This window comes from Artemia franciscana, chromosome 5, assembly GCF_032884065.1.
Source record: "Artemia franciscana chromosome 5, ASM3288406v1, whole genome shotgun sequence".
NCBI lineage: Eukaryota > Metazoa > Arthropoda > Branchiopoda > Anostraca > Artemiidae > Artemia > Artemia franciscana.
In genome coordinates this window covers 46,703,102-46,727,863 of record NC_088867.1, presented here as the reverse complement: position 1 = coordinate 46,727,863, position 24,762 = coordinate 46,703,102, and the positions used below count along the sequence as shown (strand labels likewise).

Sequence of the window (24,762 nt, the reverse complement as noted above, 5' to 3'; positions counted from 1 at the left end):
CTTTCCTTCCTCACATCCATGCTGTAGAATTAAAGCTTTCAAGGAATCTGGGTATCATGAAGAAACTGAAGCACCCATTCCCACGTAAAACCCTTACCCTTCTCTACAATGCACTCATTAAACCCCACTTACAGCATTGCGCAATGGTAAGGCAGTCGACGTTCAAATCCCATTTGAAAAAACTGGATTCCATCCACAAGAATGCCTTGAAGATCATCAAACACGCAGAAGATTATCTCTCGCTGAAATCGCTGTTTGAGCTTTCCTGCTTGGTTTTTGCTTTCAGATTCCTCTCCGGCTTGCTTCCACCGCCTTTTAGGAATCTATTCCGTTTGGTATCCGAACAGCGTCTTCCAATTACAAGACTATCTGTACAGATACATATTCGACATACGCCAACAGTGAGGTCGGATTTTTCGCCTGATATCGTCTGTGCTAAGGCTTACAATACTCTACCACTTGAACTGAGAGGTAGGAGTTCCCTTGGTTATTTCAAAAAGAGAATAAAAAATTATCTTGTTTTAAATTAGATTAATTTGAATAAACAATCTAATTAGAATAGTGATTTTAGTTATTATTGAGTTTTTTGCTCCTGGATGAAGAGGTGGGGACTTGTAGGGATGTTTTTTGGTAGGGGCCATGGTTGTATCGAGAAGTGGAGGGAGAGCCATAGTGCGTATTTATTTTTGAGGTGATATGGGACTCAGCAGGCAGTTTTTGCATAGAGATGAGAGATTATGTATGTTATGACTGTTATAATTTTTTTTTAATAAACCCGAATGAACCGAATGAACTGATATGTTGCTTGGTAGATGCATCCTTGACAACACAATCTTATGCATATTACCGAGTGCGAATATTATGTTTTAGATGGAACAGAAAAGGAAGAACTTTTGAACTGAATCTATAATAAAAATAAATTTATTTGAATTTCTTTAGTAATTTTTATGATTCAACTAGAGGAATTGGATATGTAATTCAGTAATCCTATTTTAAGTCCAATTCTTGAGTCAGTGATTCTTCCACACAAGAGAAACAAGAAAAAAGAAGAAGCATATACAGTCTTCTGACCGACGGAGGTAAACACTTTACCTCATTCCCCCAAATGCATAAATTCTAAGTCCCCTTACCATCCTTCCTTTTACCACGGTCTCCCAATGATGAAGCAAAATCAGGCGTATATAAAAAAAACTTGCATAGAACAGGTCATGTTTTAGTGATTAAATCAAAAAAAGACAAGATTTTTCAACTGAAAGTAAGAAGCAGCATTAAAGCTTAAAACTAAAAGAAATTGCCCTCACCTCAAGCCTTTACGCTAAAGTTTTAAAGTTCTTTAAAGCTTTTCTCATTCAAGTTCAACGGCCCTTAAGTTCGAGCAGTCATTCTTAATGAATTGCGACAAAAAGTCAAACTTTAGTGTAAAGAGTGAGGCATGAAGCAGAAGCAGCCTTCCTCATATACGGAGCTATTTCTGTTGGGCTGTTCATTTAAGGTGAATCAAACAGATATCTAAAAACTTTTATAGGATGTTCTTGGAGAGAAAAGGGGCATGGGAGGGGTTTTTGTCCTCCAATCTCTATAATTTTTTTGTTTCTGTTCAAATGAGCTCTTTCACGATCTTCTAGGACCATTAGGTTGATATAATCACCCTTGAGAAAAAAAAAACACTAAAAACACAAACTAAAAAATAAAAACACAAACGGATAAGCATGCATTCAGAATCTTTCTTCTGACAAAAAAAAAATGTATTTTCGGAGGTAGGAGCTTAAAACCTCTACAGGAGGTTTCTTTGACATGTTGAAGCTGATGGTGTGATCATCATGGAGGGTGCTTGGATTTTTAGGGTGTTTTCCCCTTTTTTTGAACATCGGCTACATTTTCTTAGCTCTTAACTTTTGATAGGCAACATTTAATTTCATGACATAATGAATTTTATATATTGGGAATCAGCATAAAATGCCAACTCTTTGTTGTATCTATTACTATCAATATTCTGTTTTTTTTTGGGGGGTTTCGCTGCTATTGGGCTGAGTCTCTTGTTACCACAAACTGTTTGAAGCCTACTGAATGTATGCAGTTTCTGTAATGAAAAATAATCTATCACATTCAGGCTTTATGCATTAAAAAACAGAAAAGAGAGAAATATCTCTTGTAAGAAAAAAAGTGTACTGATTTTGATACTGAAAGCGCTCAAGAAAAATACCCATATCAATTACCTGTTGCATATATAGTGTGATTGTTTTCAGACCAGTAATTGATGGGGTATTAATGTTGCACAAGTAATATTGCCTTCTTACGTGATGCTTATCTGCTCCATCGTTCTTTTTGAAAAAAAAAAGAATTTTTATTAACCACAACAAAAGTGTCATCTTTAGGACCTATAAATGCTTAGCAAAATTTAATTAAGCATTAAACTGAATAGTGCTAGGCATAGAGCACTTGCAGTTCAATTCATTGGATTCAGTGACTTTAATTTTACTAACAACATAAATTTTGTTTGGTCCGTCCTATATAATATTAGCTATTGGACATCCTTCCTTTCTTCACTAAAGATTCAAATATGCCTATGACTGTAAATGTGGTCTAATTTTTAGTAAATAATTTTAATGTCAGTTCAGTGTATTTCCATACTCTTTTATTTGTTCGTTATTTTTTAAGTTTTTTATTTTTACATAAACAGAGTAAGTTTAGGCTAGTGGATAACTGAATTATATTTTCTGCGCAAATTTTTGGACAACGTGGATAATAGGAAGTAGGCTAAATATGTCTGAAAATGCTAGTCTATACCAATACTTTTATATGTATCAGGCTTGAATGTTGGTAGAAAACCAAATCCAACTGTCAGGTGTGATGGAAGATTTAAATAGTTCACGATATACGCTAAATTATTACACAAAATACAGAATACAAAAGTAATTGACCTGCTGAATTCGAGAAGTTTTCAGTGAAAAATAACACCATGTGTATGTACGGGTAATGGCTTTTCTGAGATTTGTGACTCGGTCCATTATAGGTTCCAAAAACATTGTAATAAAATATTTTACACAAAGGCTATTAAACCTTTTCATTGAAAATAAGATTTCCCTCATAAACTTAAAAAGCTTCTTAGAAATAGAACATTTATTAAAATGTAGGCAAAAAGAAATGAAGTGTTGAATTAAAAAATCGAAAATGTTACATTGATACATACTAAATTGATCTAGGTTAATTAAATAATTTCAATTTAAATAGTTAGATCGTATTGAAATACTTGCTACATTAAATGAAACTCTTAACTTAAAGGTAATTTACGGTTACTTATTCTGATAAATCTATTTCAGACGTATAATAGAGTGGAACTTCCTCTATTGTTCTATTTTAATTGTGAATTGTGACTTTGATCTTTATTTTTAATTCTAGTGTGTTATTTATAAGAGTTTTAGAACCCCAAAGTATCAGAGGCTGAACTACTGCTTCTTATCCAGATCCTGACCAATAAGTTCGTAGGGTATTAAAAGACCAAAAGAAGCAATAGAAGATGCATCTATATGTATATTACATAAAAAAAACTAGTTTTTTTTTAACTGAAAGTAATGAGCGACATTAAAACTTAAAACGAACAGATATTACTCCATATATGAAAGGGGCTTTTTCTCCTCAACGCCTCGCTCTTTACGCTAAAAATTGACTCTTTCTCTTCACTCTACTTTTTAAAACAGTAAAAAAACTTTAGCGTAAAGAGCAGGGCGTTGAGGAGAAAGACCCCTTTCACAAACGGAGTAGTTTCTGTTCGTTTTAAGTTTTAATGTCGCTCCTTACTTTCAGTAAAAAAAATTACTTTTTTAATTTAATTTCTGGACGTTTTTGAATTAATGCATGTTTTGATCTTGGCTCTCCGCATATAAATAATTAAAAAGAAATTTGCATATTAATTTTTTTTTTGGCTAAATGGCTTTCTCATAGTTTAATCGAAAGATTTTGAGAAAAAAGAGGCGAGGGAGGAGGGCTAGTTGCCCTCAAATTTTTTATTACTTAAAAAGGCAACTAGAACTTTTAATTTTTTACGAAAGTTTTCACTAGTAAAAATATACGTAACTTACGAATTAACTTACGTAACGAACTTCTATATTCGTATGTTTTTACTGCGTATATGAGGGGGGTCATCCCTCGTCGATACCTCGCTCTTTACATTAAAGCTTAAATTTTGTCCCAAGTCCTAAAGAATGACCCCTGAACCACAAAGGCCGTAGAATAAATAGTTGAAATTACTAAAAATACTTTAGCATAAAGAGCGAGGTATTACGAGGAGGTAAACCCCTCATGTGCGTAATAATTTCTGTTCGTTTTAAGTTTTAATGCTGCTCCTCACTTTCAGTAGAAAAAACTTTTCATATTTATTTTTTCACTGTTTTTTTTTTAATAATGCTAGAAAATCCTGCGTCTCCTTCATTGAAAATCTATTCCCCCGTGGGAAGTTCCTCCATGGAAAGATCCTCCCAAGTAACCCCCCCCCCCTTAATTCTCCCCTCCCCCAAACCCAAAAAATCCCCCTGAAAACGTCTGTACACTTCCCAGTTTACTATAGATAGATAGATAAGTGTATTTCAAAAAGCCGTGGGCCATATACACAAAAATATAAATAAATAAAAAACAAGCAAGAAAATTAACAACAGTACGAACACGCACAAAAAAAAACAGAATTCAACGCAAATAGTACCTAATCTAACTACAAAAGAAATTAATCATATAAAACTTTTTCTTCTTATTAAAGGTTTATCTATATATACTCCCAATCGAAATATTGTGGTTGGGTTACTATTTTGTAGAATACCCGGAAGCATCAAATTAATCCCATGCAAATAAATTTCCCGTAAATCCAAGAGCACCGGGCATTTCCGGAGAAAATGATCCAAGTCTTCATCATCATTTTTACAAAGGGGACAAACATACCGCCTATCAGGACCAACTATCATTTTATTTTTGTCGAACGTTTTTTGCCTGTTCTGGATTGGAAGACAATTTGCCCTAAGCTGAATCCAACTTCGTAGAATCATAGCCGGTAAGTTAAATTTAAAATAAACTTCTTCCCCAAAACTAGGTTTTGCCTGATTATAATGTTGTAGGGTTGTAGAATCAAAAACCAGCCCTTGCCAATGCTGAATTTCCTGACTTTCTAATATCAATCGTACCTGGCTTTCTAAATTTGTTGGTACATCACGAGAGCAAAGACCATTATTCCATAAATAAGGCATTCCTACTTTTTCTAGTAATGATTTAATTTGGGATGGCCACGAGGTTTTTAAACCACATTTCAACATCTCTTCATATGCCGCTCTTACTAGTCTATCTTCATTACTCTTCAACCAGAATCTAAGCATTAAAATATACCTACGTAGCTTTAAAGACAACAGGCCCATATCACCTTTCAGAATCTGTGAATGAGTTGTCTGATGTAGACCAAACACTCTTTTATAATACTGGAGTTGAAGGGACTCCAGTTGCTGCACCGTTTCTCCACCCCATATCTCTGCTCCATATTCTACCACGGGTAAAATTTTTGTGTTAAATATTCTTTTATGCATTTTTAGGTTTTTGATCCCCATTATCGTCGGGTTTCTAAATATAGCTGACATGGCCACCCTACCTCTCTTAATTATTTCATCAACATGACTCCTTAGGCTTCCATTTTCCGATAAGATAAAGCCTAAATATTTTATTCTTTTACTTATAAATAGTTCCTTATTATTAAATTTAAATGTATATTTTTCATCGTCCCCAACCTTCCTTTTTTTAAAAATAACCTTAACTTTTTTATATGCAAATATTCTTCTATGAGATTCAAAAGAGTCTGTACATCTTGCGGTTTATTAGCCACCAAAGCAATATCATCTGCAAATAATAAGAGAGATAGTTTTTGAGTCCCTAGGCTAACTTTCGGAGCCCATCTATTCTCTAGAAAATTAACAACATCATTAATAAAAATATTAAACAACTTAGGTGAAAGGATGCTGCCCTGTTTTACTCCCCGCTTAATATCAAAAAGCTTCGAAAACCTATTACCAACTTGAATGATTCCACTCACACAAGTATACATGCTCACTATCAATCTAACAAATGAATGGGGAAGGCCAATATTTAGCATGGCATCCTTCAATAACTCTCTGTCGACACTATCAAAAGCCTTATGGAGATCCAGAAATCCCACATAAAGACAAGTTTTACCCTTTCCATATTTATCTATTAATGCCTTTAAAATAAACACACTATCTGTCGTCCCATACCCTGTCCTGAAACCTTCTTGTTCCTCATGTATTAAATTATTTTTATTTAACCAATTGGAAAGCCTGGTATCTATTATTTTCTCCAAAACCTTACTTAAAGCAGGGACAAGTGCTATTAAACGATAATTTTCATGAGCCTTCGGGCTTCCTCTCTTAAAAAGTGGTAAAAACAATGATGTCTTCCAAGCGCTTGGCCATTGCCCTGACCTTAACACCTTATTACAAAGAAGAACAATTATCGGCATCAAGATGGAAAGAAAATTCTTAAATAACAATATTGGTATACCATCAACACCCGCAGCAGTACCACCTTTTAAATTCTTAAATATTGACTTAATCTCTTGGCCATTCACATCACCCACTAAATCGTAATCATGTTCTCTCATGGGATAAATAACCATCTCTGGGGTATGCGCTACCTCCTGAAGATCTGCACAAACACCTTCTAAATTATTTAGGTTTTCAGGCCATGAATCAGCTTCCGGAACAGCCTGGGTATTAACATTTCTCCTTCCACTATCATTCTTTATATAGCCCCAAAACCTTTTAAAATCTTTATTTCTAAAATCATCAGCAATATCCAGTTTCTTCTTATTCTCGTACTCTTTTTTTTTCTTTTTATTAATTTTTTATATTCTCTTCTTTTATCTTTATATTTAGCCAATTTTAGACTTTGATCTTCCGCGCTATCAAATTCATTCAGACGATTAAATAAATATTTTGCTTCTCCTTTCATTAACTTGCAATCCAAGTCAAAATATCCCTCATTCTTTTTTAATTTTTTAGTCAGGCCACATGATTCTGCATAACTGCCCATTATTTCATTTGACAGCATAATTACACTATGTGCATCTTTTTCATTGTCTTCTAACGCTTTCAACTTATTTTTTACATGCGAGTCCAAAAGCTCCCTTCTAAATGCCTCAATATCTTTATCTGTTAAATCATTTCTAATTCGTTTTTCTAAACCTATTTTTCTATAATCCGCATTATAGAAATTTCTTACTCGTGAACCGTGGTTCACAAACTGCCCAATCTTCACCTCAAGCATAATAGCTCTATGATCAGATCCAACTAAATCTAATACTCCCATATTTATTGATTCAGGTACAAATTGCGTATTAATTAGCACATAGTCTACAACACTTGGAGTTGGACCCGAAAGGCAAGTGAACTCGCCCCTGCCCTTATCATTCCCAAACCTACCATTCGCAATCATCAGACCATGTTCCCCACAAAACGCCAGGAGCTTTCTTCCCCATACATTTATTTTTCTTTTTTTCATCCTTGTTGCTTCGTGGTATTCTACAACAAATTGGGACAAAATCACCTAAATCTGGGATCAACACATCTGGGATCTCAGCCTCCAGGCCGGTATAAGCATTGAAATCTCCCATTAACACACAATCCAGATCTTTATAACTTTCTTGTATTAACGAAAATTCTTCTCCTAAAATTTCCCAAGTATTTTCTCGACTGTACGAACTATTCTGTGGAGGTATATACACTACACCCAAAATTAATTTCTTCCCACATTTCAAATAAATAGACAGCCAAAGCAAGTTTTCAGATCTACTAGTAATTCTCTCATAGCCGTCAATAGCAGATGCTTTAACCAAAACCAAAATGCCACCATAATGTCTATTATTTCTTGCTACATTACGCACGGTCTGTTCAACGAAATACCCAGGGAGAGGTGATATAGGAGAACAATCGTTCCATGTTTCAATAAGCGATGTAAACACATAATTTAAACACATAAAGTCGTCCCCAAAGACATATTTATTAGGTTTTTTGACTATGGTAAATAAAATGGCTATCTAAGAATTTTGATCCGATGACTTTGGGAAAAAATGGGCGTGGGAGGGGGCATAGGTGCCCTCCAATTTTTTTGGTCATATAAAAAGGGCACTAGAACTTATAATGTCCGTTAGAATAAGCACTCTTGCGACAATCGAGGACCACTGAGTCGATACGTTTACCCCTGGGAAAAAAACAACAAAAAAACAAATAAACACGCTTCCGTGATTTGTGTTCTGGCAAAAAATGCGAAATTCCACATTTTTGTAGACAGGAGCTTGACACTTCTACTATAAGGTTCTCTGATACGCTAAATCTGATTGTGTGATTTTCGTTAAGATTTTATGACCTTTAGGGGGTGTTTCCCCCTTTTTTAAAATGAGGCAAATTTTCTCAGGCTCGTAACTTTTGATGGGTAAGACTAATCTTGATGAAACTTATATATTGAAAATCAGCATTAGAATGCGATTCGTTTGATGTAACTATTGGTATCAAAAACTTCATTTTTTAGAGTTTTGGTTACTATTGAGCAGGGTCGCTCCTTACTACAGTTCGTTACCACGAACTGTTTGAAAAATGTAGTGTCTCTTCGTCTGTCCATCTATTACACTATCTTCTATAAAAAAAAGGAAAAAAACAAAACAAAAATTAAGAAGAAAAAGAAAACTAAAAGAGAAGAAGAAACAAATTAAAAAAACTAAAAAAGTTAAAAAACCAAAAAAAGAAGAAGAAAAAACTAAAAAAGTGTAAAAAGAAAAAACTAAAGAAAATTAAAAAAATAAAAAAAAATAAAAAACTAAAAAAGAAAAAAACTAAAAAAAGAAAAAATAAAAAATAAAAAAAAGAAAAACTAAAAAAGGAGAAAAAATAAGAAATAAAGAAGAAACAGAAAACTAAAAAAAAAGAAGAAAAAAACTAAAAAAGGTAAAAAAACTAAAAAAAAGAATGAAAATAAAAATTTTATATAAAATTTTCAGATTCTATCGAAAGATTTTAAACCGTTTTATGATTCGACGCAATTTTAAAACATTAGATCGTAATGAAACATGTTCTAAGACTCATATAAATGACTATTCTGTTTGAGCTGAGGATTGTTTGTAGCGCATAAACTGTGGTGCTCAACATAACTAGCAAGATCAAAACAAAACACATTAAGTAAAAAAGGCTTCTGACTGGTGAGTTTCAATATTTACAAGTTGACTGTAAAGCTGTCAAAAAGAAGGAAAAGTGCATACTGAAACAGTTTTAGAGGGGAAGAAAGATAAATTTGAAAAAAAAAACTATTCCCAACTTAGTTTTTCAACTAAATGTTACTGCCCTTGTTACTGCCATGACAGACGTTGGCTTCTTCTAGGCGTCTGTCGTGTTTTCCTTTGATAATTTATTACAAACGGTAGAAAAAGGGTTTTTCTTATTTTCTCACCCTTTTAAAAGTATTTTCTGAAAAAGGGAAAAATCTAACCAAATTGTTTCCCCTTAAATTTCAAAAATAAATTTTGCTACTCATCCTGCATTTATATGTATTAAAGGTAAGGCTAGAAAATTATATTTAAGGGGATATAGAAAGAATTTTTAATATTTAGAAGAGAAATAGAAGATGCTTTCAAAGCATTTCAGCCCTTACAGAATAATCTTGAAATTTTAATCTCCTGAACTCTTAAAAAAAAACTGAGGATCACAAGCAAAAAACATACGATTAGATGGGGATAAAAATTACAATTAAGGGATGAACATATTATCCGAACAGTTCTTGGCGTAATAAACCGTAAAACATGGAACTTTTATTATTAAAACAATTGAATAAAAATAATTTCCATTGGGCTGTCAACCATACATAATCCATTAAATTTAAACTTCCAATTCAAAATTCTTTACTATAAAAATATTCAAATTTTAGTGAAAGGGGGAATGCCCCTTTAAAGGCTTGTGACTTACCTGACACTTCGTACCAGCGAATTCAGTACGACCAACAGCCCTGTCCTGGTGGTTTTAAGCTCATAATTGAAAAAAGACACAATGTTTTACAGTTTTTTATTCAATTTGATGCTTGGATTAGTGCGCGTTGCTTCGCTATTTGTATTCAAACTTCTTTTGTACGATTCAGTAAAAGTAAAATTTGAAATACTCGAATCTATTAATTTGTGTTTTAATGACCTTACAATAAAAATAGATTTTCTTATCAAAGTTTGCTTTATTGGGTAAGTTCAATCATGGTTTGTCATATAAAAGAATTTGACTCTGCTTTACCATTTAAATGACACGGTTTCATACTGTGGGGAAATTGTTGCCTAGTTTTTAGATAAGTCCTACTAGTGGTATTACCATTGAAAATTCAAAACAAAAAAAAATGTTCCTCCATGATTTTGAAAGTCTTCGCTTTTGGGTCTTAATTTTACAGAATGAAGAAAATCCCTGCCCCCTCCCCTCTAAATATATTTAGTCGGTGTCACTGGTAACTGGAGGGGAGTACTTACTGAAAGTTGGAAATGATTTCAGAATCAAAGTTCTTCACTTCTGCATACCATAGTTTGATGGCATTTTCCCAGTTTGGTTTTGCATTTTTATCGGCTGTCCACGTTGTTGCAACATTTTGACCAACAAATTGGAATTCTCCTATAATAAAACAATCATTATCATTTACGTTACTTTAAGGTGTTACGTGGAAACCAGTGCATAAAAACAATGGCGTACGTTCACATATAGTCTACTGCTCATGGTTTAAGCTTACTCACATTCAGAAACTTAAAGGTTTGAGTAATGTGATTGTGTGATAATCAGAGTAACTTCACTGGGATTATAAATTCATGGAATGGACATTATAGTGTACATACCTTAGTTGTTACATGGTAGTCAGTGGGTTGCGTGCTCCACTATAACATTCTGCAACTGAACTGAACCATTACAGCAGAGTTTTTCGTGAGGATATTGACTAAATATACCAAAAATGACAGCAGCAATCTGCACTACTCAATAGGAGAGGTATGATCCTGCTCCACTATAATGCCCATCCAAGCGTCTCACAGATTATTGTCAAAGGGTTAAAAAAAGAACCCACTGCAGAGGTCAATGTGACGACTATGAGTGGTTGGGGGGATAATGGGTGAAAGCGGCTCGAACAACCAGATCGTATGTGCGACATGAAGGAAGACTTAGGGTAAAAACCCTCAGGACATGTACAGTGTGTCTTGGATAAATGTTTTGACTAAAATGTATCTTTCCTAAACAAGGACAGCAAGCTCTTAATCTTCGACCTGAAACAGATAGTTGGGATAGGCTGATTACAATCTTATAGACAAGCTTCTTTAAATATGATTACCTTTTTTCACAACACATGTCAGTGATTGAATCTGTCCATGATTAAGATACTTCAATTTTAAGATCCTTCGTTTAAGATTTAGCAGCAGCCTCATTTCCAAGATTAGAGTCAAGATAAAAAAAAATTAACTACAATTCGGTCTCTACTTTTAACTGTCTGTGCATTTAAAATAGTTACCATTGTATATTAGTGAAATATTCAAACTAGTAAAATCCTTATAAGGAAAATTTAGACAGATTTAGTAGAGAAAAATAAATTTTCCAGGTGGTATAATAGATAGAACTATTGAGGCAATGATTAGGGAGACTTGCATTTATAGTCTCCTTCCCATTCGTTTCTGTTGATGTCAGAAATATGTCCCCGTTCTGTAGTTATACACCTCCAAGTATATTGCTAGTTATTACGCCTCCAGTGGTTTTATGATAAATCAGGAATCACATTATTTGCCCTTGATATTAAATTCAGAATTTAACCGTTAGAAACTTGAGAATTTTCAGAAACAACCATTTCGAGTAGCCCTGCTATGTCACGGAATCGGAACCTCGGTATTTATAAACACCTACCTATGGCTAGGACTCAAAAAATATATTTTCTTTTTTATATCAAGGTGTCTTGAAATAGAAAGGCCCTTAAATCTCTAGTTCCTACCTGGAATTAAATATGGTGTCTAGTGCTGAATAAAAACTCACCCTGGAAGGACAAGGAATTCTTGCAAACTATTCGTGTGTGCACTTGTTGGTTTAATTTTGAAAACCGCACTTGATTTCTAAGTAGGAAATTGAAATCCTTAACCGCATGAGAAAAGAAATGCTCAAAGTCGCGGTTTACGTAATAAAGACTTGGCTCGAATTAATTGAAACTCAGTAGAATTCTGCTGCCTTGGCCGACAGTGGCACGCCAAAGGCGTTACGAGTGACGGCAGTCGACCGGGCCTCTCGTAGGGGGTACTTGATGCATATGCCAACCCTGCAACGGGGTCTATATCCAACAATGAAAGTGCCAATTAGACCAAATAAGCCCTCCCCCCCAAAAAAAATCAGCTTATGGGTGCCCAAGAATGTAGATAGTCATAAAATAATTACAAGTTAAAAATTAAAAGTTTACAATAATCACAACAATTATAAGATAATTTCATGAAATTGAAAAACAAAATCTATCAAACACGTGAGGTCTACTTTCAAATTTATCAAATTTTTCTTTGAATCTGGATCTTTACTTTCCAGAAACACTGGAAATTATTTAAAAATTGAGTAAAAATTTCCAAGCATGTGACTTTCTCAAACCAACGTACTTCAGTCTGCAAGGTCAATTTTTGGAAGTCTTCATCATTTTCATAGCGTAATTGTGGAAATAAACGTGTATCTTGTATTGCTTCTTGTCTTGTTGACTAAGCATTATTCACATATCTAAGCGATTGGTGCAATCTCTCTCTCAAATAATTGGGTGGTTGTTGATGGATGAAATAGTGAATTTTGGTTAACTTTAGTACAACTAGCAGTCGCTGAGCTTCTTAAAATACTGTCGGCCCACATTAATAGGTGAAATCATGCCATTGATTTTGTTCTTCACTATCTAGGTCATAAAATTTTTCGTGTACTACTGCTTACAAATTGTGACCATCTATTTTTTGTTACGCAAACGAATATCCCCGTCAAGTCACCCACAGACCTTTGGGGGTACATATGGACTCTTTTGGAAATCACTGCTCTAGATAAATGCATGTCTTTGTTACCTGGGTTGCAGCGGAAGCTAGCAACCTAGTAAGAGCCAATCATGTCCAACACTGAGAAATGTAATAACCTTTAACTCATGAAAATAGTGTCAGATCGAAACAAGAAGTACACTCTTAGAACTGCTTTTTCCGAAACCCCTATATAGGGAGCTTATCTTTCTTTGGCTTGAATAATGAGGAAACGTCTATTGGCTTGAAAAACAAGATAAGCTTCTTGAACTACGATATTCTGCATGTACGTCATCTTTATTTTATTCCTCTTCATCTTTTCCTCAGATAGCAGGGCACTTGAAGATCGTAGAGAGCTATTTAATGGCTCAATTTAAAGACAATTGATGTAGGTAAAACCTTTTTAATTTTTAAAATAAAATCAATTTTTACGTAAAACTGCTTTTTTCATGTATAAAATTGATCAATGACGTCATAATCGTAGGTACTATTAAAGAACAAACTATTGCCAATAGTAAGTGATTATTTACAGGTTATAAAAGGAGATTTTGCAAGTTTTATGGGTATTACATAAAAGAACGAACTTATATATTAAAGAACGAACTGTTGCCCATACTAAATAATGAACTTTATAGTGAATCAGAGGCACCGCTATAGCGATGCCTCTGATAGTAAAGGCCGCATGGCTCCAATGTTTTATTATTTTTTTTTTTTTCCAGAGGCACTTTATATTGAAGGGGTTGTCGTATAAACTTCAAAGGGGGCTCTTTCGATTGAAAATCGAGATTTCAAAAGCTATTTTAAGATTAAAAAGTGATCGAAGGGCAACTAGCCCCCCTCCCCAACACCCTCTTCTCCCAAATACATCTGATAAAAATTTTGAAGTAGCTATTTTCTCAGAGATAGTTCAGAGATCATTCAACAAAAACTGCAGGGTCAACACAACGCCCCAGGGCCCCGCGACAGGAGTTGTAAGTCATGACCTGTGAGCAAATATAGTTCTTATAGAAGGAATGCTCGTATAAACTTCAGAATGGGCTCATTTGATTAAAATTTAAAATTTATAGTTCACTTTTTCAGAGTCAAAAGAGATAAGGGGGCAACTAGCCCCCCACGCCTGTTTTTCCCCAAACGTATCAGTATCAGTATTTTGAGATAGCCCTTTGGTTAAACATAGTTCAAAGATCAGATAAAAAAACTCCGATGTCGACACAACCACCCAGGGCCCGGAGGCAGGCGTTTGAAGTTATGCCCTGGGTGCATATAAAGTTCTTATGAGAGGGATACTCGTATAGACTTCACAGAGGGCTCATTTGATTGGAAATTGAAAGTTCTAGACCGGAGGTCAACTAGCCTCCCCCCCTTACGCTCTTTTTTCAACAAATGCGTTAGATAGTAATTTTGAGATAGATGTTTTATTAAAAATAGTTCAAAGGTCAGAAAACAAAACTTCGAGGTCAGCACAACCACCCAGGGCCGGGGGTGGGCTTTGTAAGTTATGCCAAGGGGGCATATAGGGTTCTTACGGAAGGGGAGCTTGTATGAACTTAATAGAAGGCTCATTTGGATAGAAATTGAAAGTTCTTGCTTTGTTTTTTAAGAGTCCAAAGTGGTCGGAGGGCAGCTAGTCCTCCCCCACGCCCTTTATCGACAAATACATCCGATAAGAATTTTCAGGTAGCCATTTTGTTAAAAATAGTTCAAAGAGCACATAACAAAAACTCCGGGGTTGACAAAACCCCCCAAGGCCCGTGGGCAGGCGTTGTCAGTTATGCCCTGTGGGTAATATGGTTCTTATAGAAGGGATGCTCGTATAAACCTCTTAGAGAGCTCATTTGATTGGAAATCAAAAAGATTTAGTTCCCTTTTTTCAGAGTCAAAAGAGATAGGAGAGCAGCTATCCCTCCTTCTCACGCTCTTTTTTCTCCAAATGCATCGGATAAGAATGGGGAGATGGCTATTTTGTAAAAAATAATTCAAAGGTCAGATAACGAAACCCTGATGTCGACAAACATAAGGTTCTTATGGAACGGATGCTCGCATAAACTTCAGAGAGGGTTTATTCAATTAGAAATTGAAAGTTCTATTCCATTTTTAAGACTCAAAAGTGATCGGAAAGTAGCTAGTTCCCCCGCTCTTTTTTCCCTGAATGTATCAGATAAAGAATTTGAAGATAGACATTTTGTTAAAAATAGTTCAAGTCAAATAACAAAAACTCTGGTGTCAAACAGCCCCCAGGGCCCGGGGACAGGCACTGTTAGATATGCCCTGGGGGTATGTATGATTCTTATGGAAGGTATGCTCGTATAAACTTCAGGTTGGGATCATTTGTTTGGAAAGGGGGAGTTCTAGTCCACTTTTTACAAAGTTCTAGTCATTATTTACTTTTTAAGAGTGAAAAGAGAACGAAAGGGAACTGCCCCCCCCGTGCCCTTTTTCCCCAAATGCATCAGATAAGAATTTTGAGCTATCTATTTTGTTAATAATAGTTAAAAGGTTAAATAATAAAAACTCTAGGGTGAACACAAAGCCTCAAGGTCCGGGGGCAGACGTTGTAAGCTATTTCCTGAGGCATATTTGATCTTATGGAAGGGATGCTCGTATATATTTCAGAGTGGGCTAATTTGTTTGTGAAGTGAAATTTCTAGTTCACATATTAAGAGTAAAAGAGATCAGAGAGCAACTAGCCCCTCCCCCCAACACCCTTTTCCCCAAGTGCATGAGGTAAAGTTTTGAGATAGCTATTTCATAGAAATATTTTAAAGGTCAGATAGCAAAAACTCTGGTGTCGACACAACCCCCAGGGCCCGTGGCAAGTCGTTGTAAGTTATGCCCTATATGGTCCTTACGGAAAGACATCTCGTATAAACTTCAAAGAGAGCTCATTTGATTAGAAATTGAAAGTTCTAGTTCACTTTTTAAGGTTAAAATAGATCTGAGTGCAACTATTCCCCTCCCACGCCCTTAATTTTCAAACCCATCAGATAAAAATTTAGAGATAGCCACTTTAAAAAAGTAAGCTCAAACATCAGATAACAAACTCCGGTGTCAACACAGCCCCTAAGGCCCGGGGCAGGCATTGGAAGTTTTTCCTTAGGGGCAAATATGATTTCTATAGAAATGTTGCTCGTATAAACTTCAGAGAGGGCTCATTGGAGTTAAAATTGGAAGCCCTAGTTTACTTTTAAAGAGTCAAAAGGGAACGAAGGGCAACTAGCCCCCCCCCGTGCCTTTTTTCACCCAAGCCCATCTGATTAAAATTTGGTGATAGTCATTTTGTTAAAAATAATTCAACCATCAGATAATAAAAACTCCAAGGTTGACACAAGCCCCCAAAGCTGGGGGTCAAGTGTTTTGAGTTATACCCCAGGGTATATAAGGTTGTTATATAAGGAGAGCTATAAACTTCAGAAGTGGCTCATTTGACAGAAAATTGAAAATTCTGGCTACCTCTTTATGAGTCAAAAGGTATTGGGTGGTATCTACCCTCCCCCCCTCACAGACATACCCTTTTTTTCCAAATATATCCGATCAAATTTTGAGTTTTCTAGTTTGTTTGAAGTAGTCCAACGACCAGATAACAAAATTCTCAGGGTCAGTATACCCCCCCTCCTTAGAGCCCCGGGGAAGGGGTGTAACTTACGCCGTGGGGCGTATAAGGTTTTTATGGAAGAGGTGGTCGTATAAACTTTGGAGGGGACTCAAATGACATACCTCCTAGCGTTAAATCAAACCCGCTAATATCTTCACATTTTCAGCGCAAATGGGAGGATAGCTCCATATAGCCTACTGTTTGCGAGTGGTTATCTGTTATGTACAGTTATATTAGTTTTTGGTAGTTAATTTTTTTCTGTTACTTAGCTGTAGACAATAGACAACTAAAGGTCATAAAGGCATTAAGGTTTTAATTTTTTTTGTTTTTTTTTAGTTGTGCGCTAAGATTAGTGAAAACAGTGCCACCAAGGGAAGGTTGTGCAAAGCCAGCCCCGCCCACCCTATATACTGCTTGTGAATGGTTATCTCTTGTATAAAGTTATTTAGTTTTAATTTTTTTTTCTGTTACTAAGTTTCCATGTTTTATTGGTTTTTTAGTTGTGCGCTAAGAATAGGGAAAACAGGTCCACCAGGGGGGGGGGTTGTGTATAGCCAACCCCACCCACCCCTTAGCATTAAACCCGACCCCCTAATATCCTTTCATTTGCAGTGCGAACCGGAAGATAGCTTTATGTACTGCCCGTGAATGGTTATCTTCCATTTGAAGTAATTTAGTTTTTTCACTAATTTGTTTCCGTTACTAAGCTTAAGAAAATAGAAAACTTAAGGTCAGAAGGACCATAAGGCTTTGATGTGTTATTGGGTCTTTTCTAGAAACTCCTCATTTTTTTAAAACAGCTCATTTGACTAGTAATATCGTTCCCTTGTAAGAGTCAAAAGTTTTGAGGGGGCAACTATTCTCCCCCTCCCTTACATATTTTTTCCTCAAATGGACCTGACCAAATTTTTCAAACGGCATTGGATCAAAACTCTGAGATTGTAATTTTGTTCAAAAAGTTCAAAGGCCAAATTACTATGCTTCCGGGGTTTAACCTCGCACCCCAACCCCGGGGAAATGGCTTTGAGTTACGGAACTTGCTTATTGATACTTTGACACTTTGTTTACTTCAATACTTGGATTTAGTGACTTACGTGGCAACTTCGATTTACGGTGAAAGGGATGTAAGTTATGCAAGCTGCTTATTGTTACTTTGATACCTTGTTTACTTTGAAGTTTTCTTAACTTTGTATTTTCCTCTTTACTTTGATATTGCTATTTTGGTACTAGTTATACTAGTTTCCATACTTTGATGAACATTTTATTTGAAGTAAAATTTTGATTTTGAAATAAGGAATTTTCTTCAAGATGCATCACGAATCGATACAATCAAGTTTTCATAAATATGATGCTATATTAATCACCTAGATCAGAAATTGTCCTTCACTTTTTCAAAGAAAATGTTTCCAAGTATTTGAAATCAGCATCAAAAGTGACCGCTTCTTATATCCATCTTCTTATCAAATTCCGTCTCATAGTCAAAACTTCTTTAAAAATCATATCTCTTTATAGGTACAATTAATGTTAAGTGGTAAATTTTGGGCTTCCTTAAATGGTTTGACAAAATATATTTAAATAAAATTTTAGAGCATTGAATTTCAAAGCGCTTGATGTTGATAGCAGAGCAGTTGAGTAAAGACCACGCATAATTTTACTTACCAGAGGCTCTTATAAGGTCATGTTCATTTGGTATGCACTGATCGGCCCATCTCTGTGCAATATTGGCTAGTTCATCATCCCAATCCTGAAATTGTTAAAGTATATAAGGAAGCGTTCACTTCTTTGGGTTGTATGCTTTGGTCTCAGAGATTTAAACTATAAAAGATTACACATCTCACAAAATTGCAAATAAAATACAGGGACAAAAGAAGAATTAATTTGCTGCGTTAGTTAACTGATGCACCCATGGATAAATTTATTCAATGTGCTGAAACATTTAGCAGTGGGGGATAATTAAAACTGCTACAAAAAGGGTATTTATTTGACAGCTCAAATTTTTTGTATTGCACGCTTCGGCTTTGATTATTAAAACAGTTACATAAAATATAGTCTTACGAAGGAGCAAACAAAAGAAAATCAAAAAATGAGTTTGTGGGATTGCTTGACAAGACACTATAAAAATTAATTTGAACCCGTACCTTTCTATATCCCATTGTTGCTTAAATTTGTTATTAGTTTCTATATCTTTTATCCTTTGCTTTACACTTTTAGGGATATGATCCTCCATGCTCTCAAAAACGTTTTTCGTTAAAAGGAAACTATTGTGTATGGTGGTCATTTTATGGTTAATTTTCTAGTATTTTAATCTATTCAAAGGCATTGACTTGAAAATTTAAATTGGACATTTTCCGACCCCCTACCCATCCTTTTTGATGCCAAAATTTTGAAGGCCCCAAATTGTATCATTCAAAAAAACAACACGCAGCTCTCCCAGGTGTAAAAGCTTATTTTCACACCTTTACTCTCCCCCGATGAATTGTTGTTCTATTTTATACTGGGGAACCAAACTAGCTTTACGAACACAATCAATATAAGATCAAATAATATTTCAATTGTGATTCTTTATCGTGTAATAGATAGTAAGCAATTTCAAAAAAGTAATGAAAAACAAATTTACATAACTCTAAATTAGAAGTAATTTTTTTTTCATTTTACATAATCCTGCCAACTTTTTCTGGTCACTAATTCTCTTTTATGGCCATTTGGCACATAAAAAGAACACTATATGTCTGTTCATGGTTTAAACTTGTGCATTAGTTTTGGGTTTTACTCACTCGTAAAAACTCAACATCATTATGAGAAATTATTTCTTGAATAATGCTGCACTTTCTTTTAAAATGATTTTTTCTGTCTTTTCTCATGCTGAAATAGTCGATTTTGCTGCAATGCGACATGATAAAGAGAGATTGGTGTTATTATGTTTCAGTAAAACGTATGCACTAATGCGTCAACGGAAAAAAACGGTCATTTCAGAATAGAGAAACAGAGAATTGAGTTCCAAAAGACGTTGTGACTCAAAACCTTTTGGTCACCTGGCTTGAAGCTTCACATAAAAACACCAATCATGTTTACCGCTTCTTTTACAGGCTTAACACAGTAAAGAGCAAGACAATAAGCTTGTTCGAAGCATATTGTCATGCTCTTAAGAAAGTCGGGTTATTTGTGTCGCCAGGAATAAGGAATAATTTTTTTTTTTACAAAATTATTGTCACAGAAAAAAGAACAAAAAACAATTAAACTGAAGCCTATCTTACAGAAGTGTAGAACACCAATCTATCTTTTTTCTTTGATATCAGTAACAAGACCTATGAGCTCATGTGGCACTTGTGACGAGGCAAGAAGAGCTAAGAGCCAAGAGATCATATGGTATGAGGTCTAACAAATTTCTATGAATCAATAGATTGATTTAAAAAGGAAAATAAGAGGCTTAATGCCGGTCAGGATTTAAAATAAGAGCTCTGAGTCATGAAATCCTTCTAAATATCAAAATTCATTAAGATCCAATCACCCAATCGCAAGTTATAAATACCTAATTTTTTCTAATTTTTTCTCTCCCTTTAGCCCCCCAGATGGTCAAATCTGGGAAAACGACTTTATCAAGTCAAATTATGCAACTCCCTGACACGCCTACCAATTTTCATCGTCCTAGCTCGTCCAGAAGCACCAAACTCGCCAAATCACTAAACCCCTCCCCCCAACTCCCCCAGAGAGAGCAAATCCAGTACGATTCTGTCAATTACGTATCAAGGACATTTGCTTATTCTATCCACCCAGCTTCATCCCGATTCTTCCACTCCAAGTGTTTTCCAATATTTCCCCCTCCAACTCCCCCCAATGTCAAACGATCTGGTCGGGATTTGAAATAAGAGCTCTGAGACATGGATTCCTTCTAAGTATCAAATTTCATTAAGATCCGATCACCTACTCGTAAGATAAAAATACCCCAATTTTCACGTTTTCCAAGAATTCCTGTTTCCCCCTCCAACTCCCCAATGTCACAGGATCTGGTCAGAATTTGAGATTAGAGCTTTAAAGCACAAGATCCTTCTAAATATCAAATTTCATTAAGATCTGGTCACCCTTTGGTAAGTTGCAAATGCCTCAATTTTCAAAATTACCCCCCCCCCCAATACTCCACCAAAGAGAGCAGATCCGGTCCGGTTATGTCAGTCATGTATCTTAGACAGGTTTCTATTCTTCCCATCCAGTTTCATCGTGATCTCACCGCTTTAAGTATTTTCTAAGACTTCCAGTCCCCCGAACTGCCCCCCACCCCAATGACGCTTGATTCGGTTGAGATTTAAATTAAGAGATCTGAATTAAGAGGTCTTTCTAATTATGAAGTTTCATGAAGATCCGATCACTCCTTCGTAAGTTAAAAATACGTCATTTTTTCTTATTTCTCAGAATTAACCCCCCCCCCCAATAGAGCGGATCCGTTCCAATTATGTAAATCACGTATCTAAGACTTCTGCTAACTTTTCCCACGAAATTTCATCCCGATCCTTCCAATCTAAGCGTTTTCCATAATTTTAGGTTACCCCACTCCAAAATCTCCCCAATGTCACCAGATCCGGTCGGGATTTAAAATAAGAGCTTTGAGACACGATATCCTTCTAGATATCAAATTTCATTGGGATCCAATCACCCGTTCGTAAGTTAAAAATACCTCATTTTTTCTAATTTTTCAGAATGAACCCACCCCCCAACTACCCCAAAGAGAGCGGATCCGTTCCGGTTATGTCAATCATGTATCTAGGACTTGTGCTTATTTTTCACACCAAGTTTCATCCCGATCCCTCCACTCTAAGTGTTTTCCAAGATTTTAGGTTTACCCCTCTCAACTCCCCCCAATGTCACCAGATCCGGTCGGGATTTAAAATAACAGTTTTGAGACACGATATCCTTCCAAACATCAAATTTCATTAAGATCTGATCAACCGTTCGTAAGTTAAAAATACTTCAATTTTTCTATTCCCTTCCAATTTAACGGGCCCCCACTCCCCTCCCCCCAGATGATCAAATCGGAAAAACGACTATTTCTAATTTAATCTGTTCCGGTCCCTGATACGCCTGCCAAATTTCATCGTCCTAGCTTACCTGGTAGTGCGTAAAGTAGCAAAACCGACAGACCGACAGACCGACAGAAATTACGATTGCTATATGTCACTTGGTTAATACCAAGTGGCATAAAAACAAACTGATGCACCATAAGCCTTTAGACCTAAAATTTTTATTTCGCCTTTAAATTTATCATAATATATACATATCATAGTATTATGTATTATGCTATATTATCATAATATATATCCTATAAATATACTATATAACCTATTATTTGTGTGATTTATATTATTATATTATACTAGCTGTTGGGGTGGCGCTTCGCGCCACCCCAACACCTAGTTGGTGGGGGCGCTTCGCGCCCCCCCCCCCCAAGCCCCCCCGCGCGCGTAAGTCGTTACGCGCCATAATAGTTACGCGCCATTGTAGTTGTGTCCCTATGTCCCACCTGTGAATATAGATATATATATATATATATATATATATATATATATATATATATATATATATATATATATATATATATATATATATATATATATATATATATAGTTTTAACTACGTAAAACTTGCGAATATACAACATTCTTTGCTGTCCCATTGTCTTTGTATATAAATAGAATGTCAGGTTTACCGACTCTTGAATATGCAACATATAATGGTCCATGGGAAAACAATCTGTATTCAGATCTATACCTCATGATTCTAATGATTGCCCTTGAGCTTTGTTGATGGTGATTGCTAATCGACTATTCCCTGTCCCGGTGTCCCGGTTGTCATTTACATCCCCCTGTTTCCCCCGGTGTCCCCGTTGTAGTTGTGTCCCTGTGTCCCGGTCGTCATTTATATTCCCTGTGTCCCGGTCGTCATTTGTATCCCGGTGTCCCGGTCTGTATATACATTCGTTTTTTAGTTTTGTTTTTCTCCTTTATTTTTTTCCTTTTTTTTTCTTTTTTAGCTTATTTAGATTTTTAGATTTTTTAGTTTTTTTATTAGTTTTTAGTTTTTTTTTCTTTTTAGTTTTTTTGTCCCGGTCGTCATTTATATCCCCCTGTTTCCCCCGGTGTCCCCGTTGTAGTTGTGTCCCTGTGTCCCGGTCGTCATTTATATTCCCTGTGTCCCGGTCGTCATTTGTATGCCGGTGTACCGGTCTGTATATACATTCGTTTTTTAGTTTTGTTTTTCTCCTTTATTTTTTTCCTTTTTTTTTCTTTTTTAGTTTATTTAGATTTTTAGATTTTTTAGTTTTTTTATTAGTTTTTAGTTTTTTTTTCTTTTTAGTTTTTTTGTAGTTTTTACCTTCTTTTTAGTTTTGTTAATTTTTTTTTTTACTTATGTCCTGGTCGTCATTTATACTCCCTGTGTCCCGGTGCTTTGTTGATTGCTAATCGAACATTCCTTTTGTCCTGGTCGCTTTCTCTTTGAGTGTCGTCATTTATTTTTTTCTTTTTTAGTTCTTTTAGTTTTTACCTTTTTTAGTTTTTTTTAGTTTTTTAGATGAAATTTTTTTTTAGTTTTTCCTTTTTTTCTTTTTAGTTTTTTATTGGTTTTTACCTTTATGTTAGCTTATTTTTCAGTTTTTTCCTTTTTTTTTAGTTTTTTTTTTATTTTTTATTTTTTTTAGTTTTTTACCTTTTTTTAGTTTTTTTAGTTTTTTTAGTTTTTTTGGTTTTTTAGCTTTTTTACTTTTTTTATTAGTTTTTAGTTTTTTTGTAGTTTTTGCCTTTTTTTAGTTTTTTCAGTTTTTTTTTAGTTTTTTATTGGTTTTTACCTTTATTTTAGCTTATTTTTCAGTTTTTTCCTTTTTTTTAGTTTTTTTTAGTTTTTAGTTTTTTTAGTTTTTTACCTTTTTTTAGTTTTTTTAGTTTTTTATTTTTTTATTTTTTTTATTAGTTTTTAGTTTTTTTTGTAGTTTTTGCCTTTTTTTTAGTTTTTTTAGTTTTTTAGCTTTTTTATTAGTTTTTAGTTTTTTTTGTAGTTTTTGCCTTTTTTTAGTTTTTTTAGTTTTTTAGCTTTTTTATTTTTTTTATTAGTTTTTAGTTTTTTTTGTAGTTTTTGCCTTTTTTTAGTTTTTTCAGTTTTGACGTCACCTGATCCAGTTTTTTCAGGTGACGTCACCTGATCCACGATCCACAGATCCACAGACAACTTATTTTTATATATATAGATAGTTTTTTTTTTTTACTTATGTCCTGGTCGTCATTTATACTCCCTGTGTCCCGGTGCTTTGTTGATTGCTAATCGAACATTCCTTTTGTCCTGGTCGCTTTCTCTTTGAGTGTCGTCATTTATTTTTTTCTTTTTTAGTTCTTTAAGTTTTTACCTTTTTTAGTTTTTTAGATGAAAATTATTTTTAGGTTTTTCCTTTTTTTCTTTTTAGTTTTTTATTGGTTTTTACCTTTATTTTAGCTTATTTTTCAGTTTTTTCCTTTTTTTTAGTTTTTTTTTTATTTTTTTTAGTTTTTTACCTTTTTTTAGTTTTTTTTAGTTTTTTTAGTTTTTTAGCTTTTTTACTTTTTTTATTAGTTTTTAGTTTTTTTTTGTAGTTTTTGCCTTTTTTTAGTTTTTTCAGTTTTTTTTTTAGTTTTTTATTGGTTTTTACCTTTATTTTAGCTTATTTTTCAGTTTTTTCCTTTTTTTTTAGTTTTTTTTAGTTTTTAGTTTTTTTAGTTTTTTACCTTTTTTTAGTTTTTTTAGTTTTTTTAGTTTTTTAGCTTTTTTAATTTTTTTTATTAGTTTTTAGTTTTTTTTGTAGTTTTTGCCTTTTTTTAGTTTTTTTAGTTTTTTAGCTTTTTTATTAGTTTTTAGTTTTTTTTGTAGTTTTTGCCTTTTTTAGTTTTTTTAGTTTTTTAGCTTTTTTATTTTTTTTATTAGTTTTTAGTTTTTTTTGTAGTTTTTGCCTTTTTTTAGTTTTTTCAGTTTTGACGTCACCTGATCCAGTTTTTTCAGGTGACGTCACCTGATCCATCCATCCACAGACAGACAGACAACTTATTTTTATATATATAGAAGATTATACTTTTGTAGTATATATTTATTATATTATTTG

At 34.4% G+C, this 24,762-nt stretch overlaps 1 protein-coding gene across 2 annotated transcripts in view; it reads right to left on the bottom strand.

Annotated features, from left to right (window-relative positions):
- Positions 1-24,762, bottom strand: part of LOC136027494 (peptidase inhibitor 16-like) — an 89,099-nt gene that overhangs the window by 26,243 nt on the left and 38,094 nt on the right. For both annotated transcript variants that reach the window (XM_065704807.1, XM_065704806.1), the window contains exons 4-5: positions 18,309-18,393; positions 10,535-10,673 (exon numbers count right to left, since the gene is read on the bottom strand). In XM_065704807.1, coding sequence (XP_065560879.1) covers positions 10,535-10,673; positions 18,309-18,393 — 224 coding nt within the window. The remainder of the gene's footprint in view (positions 1-10,534; positions 10,674-18,308; positions 18,394-24,762) is intronic.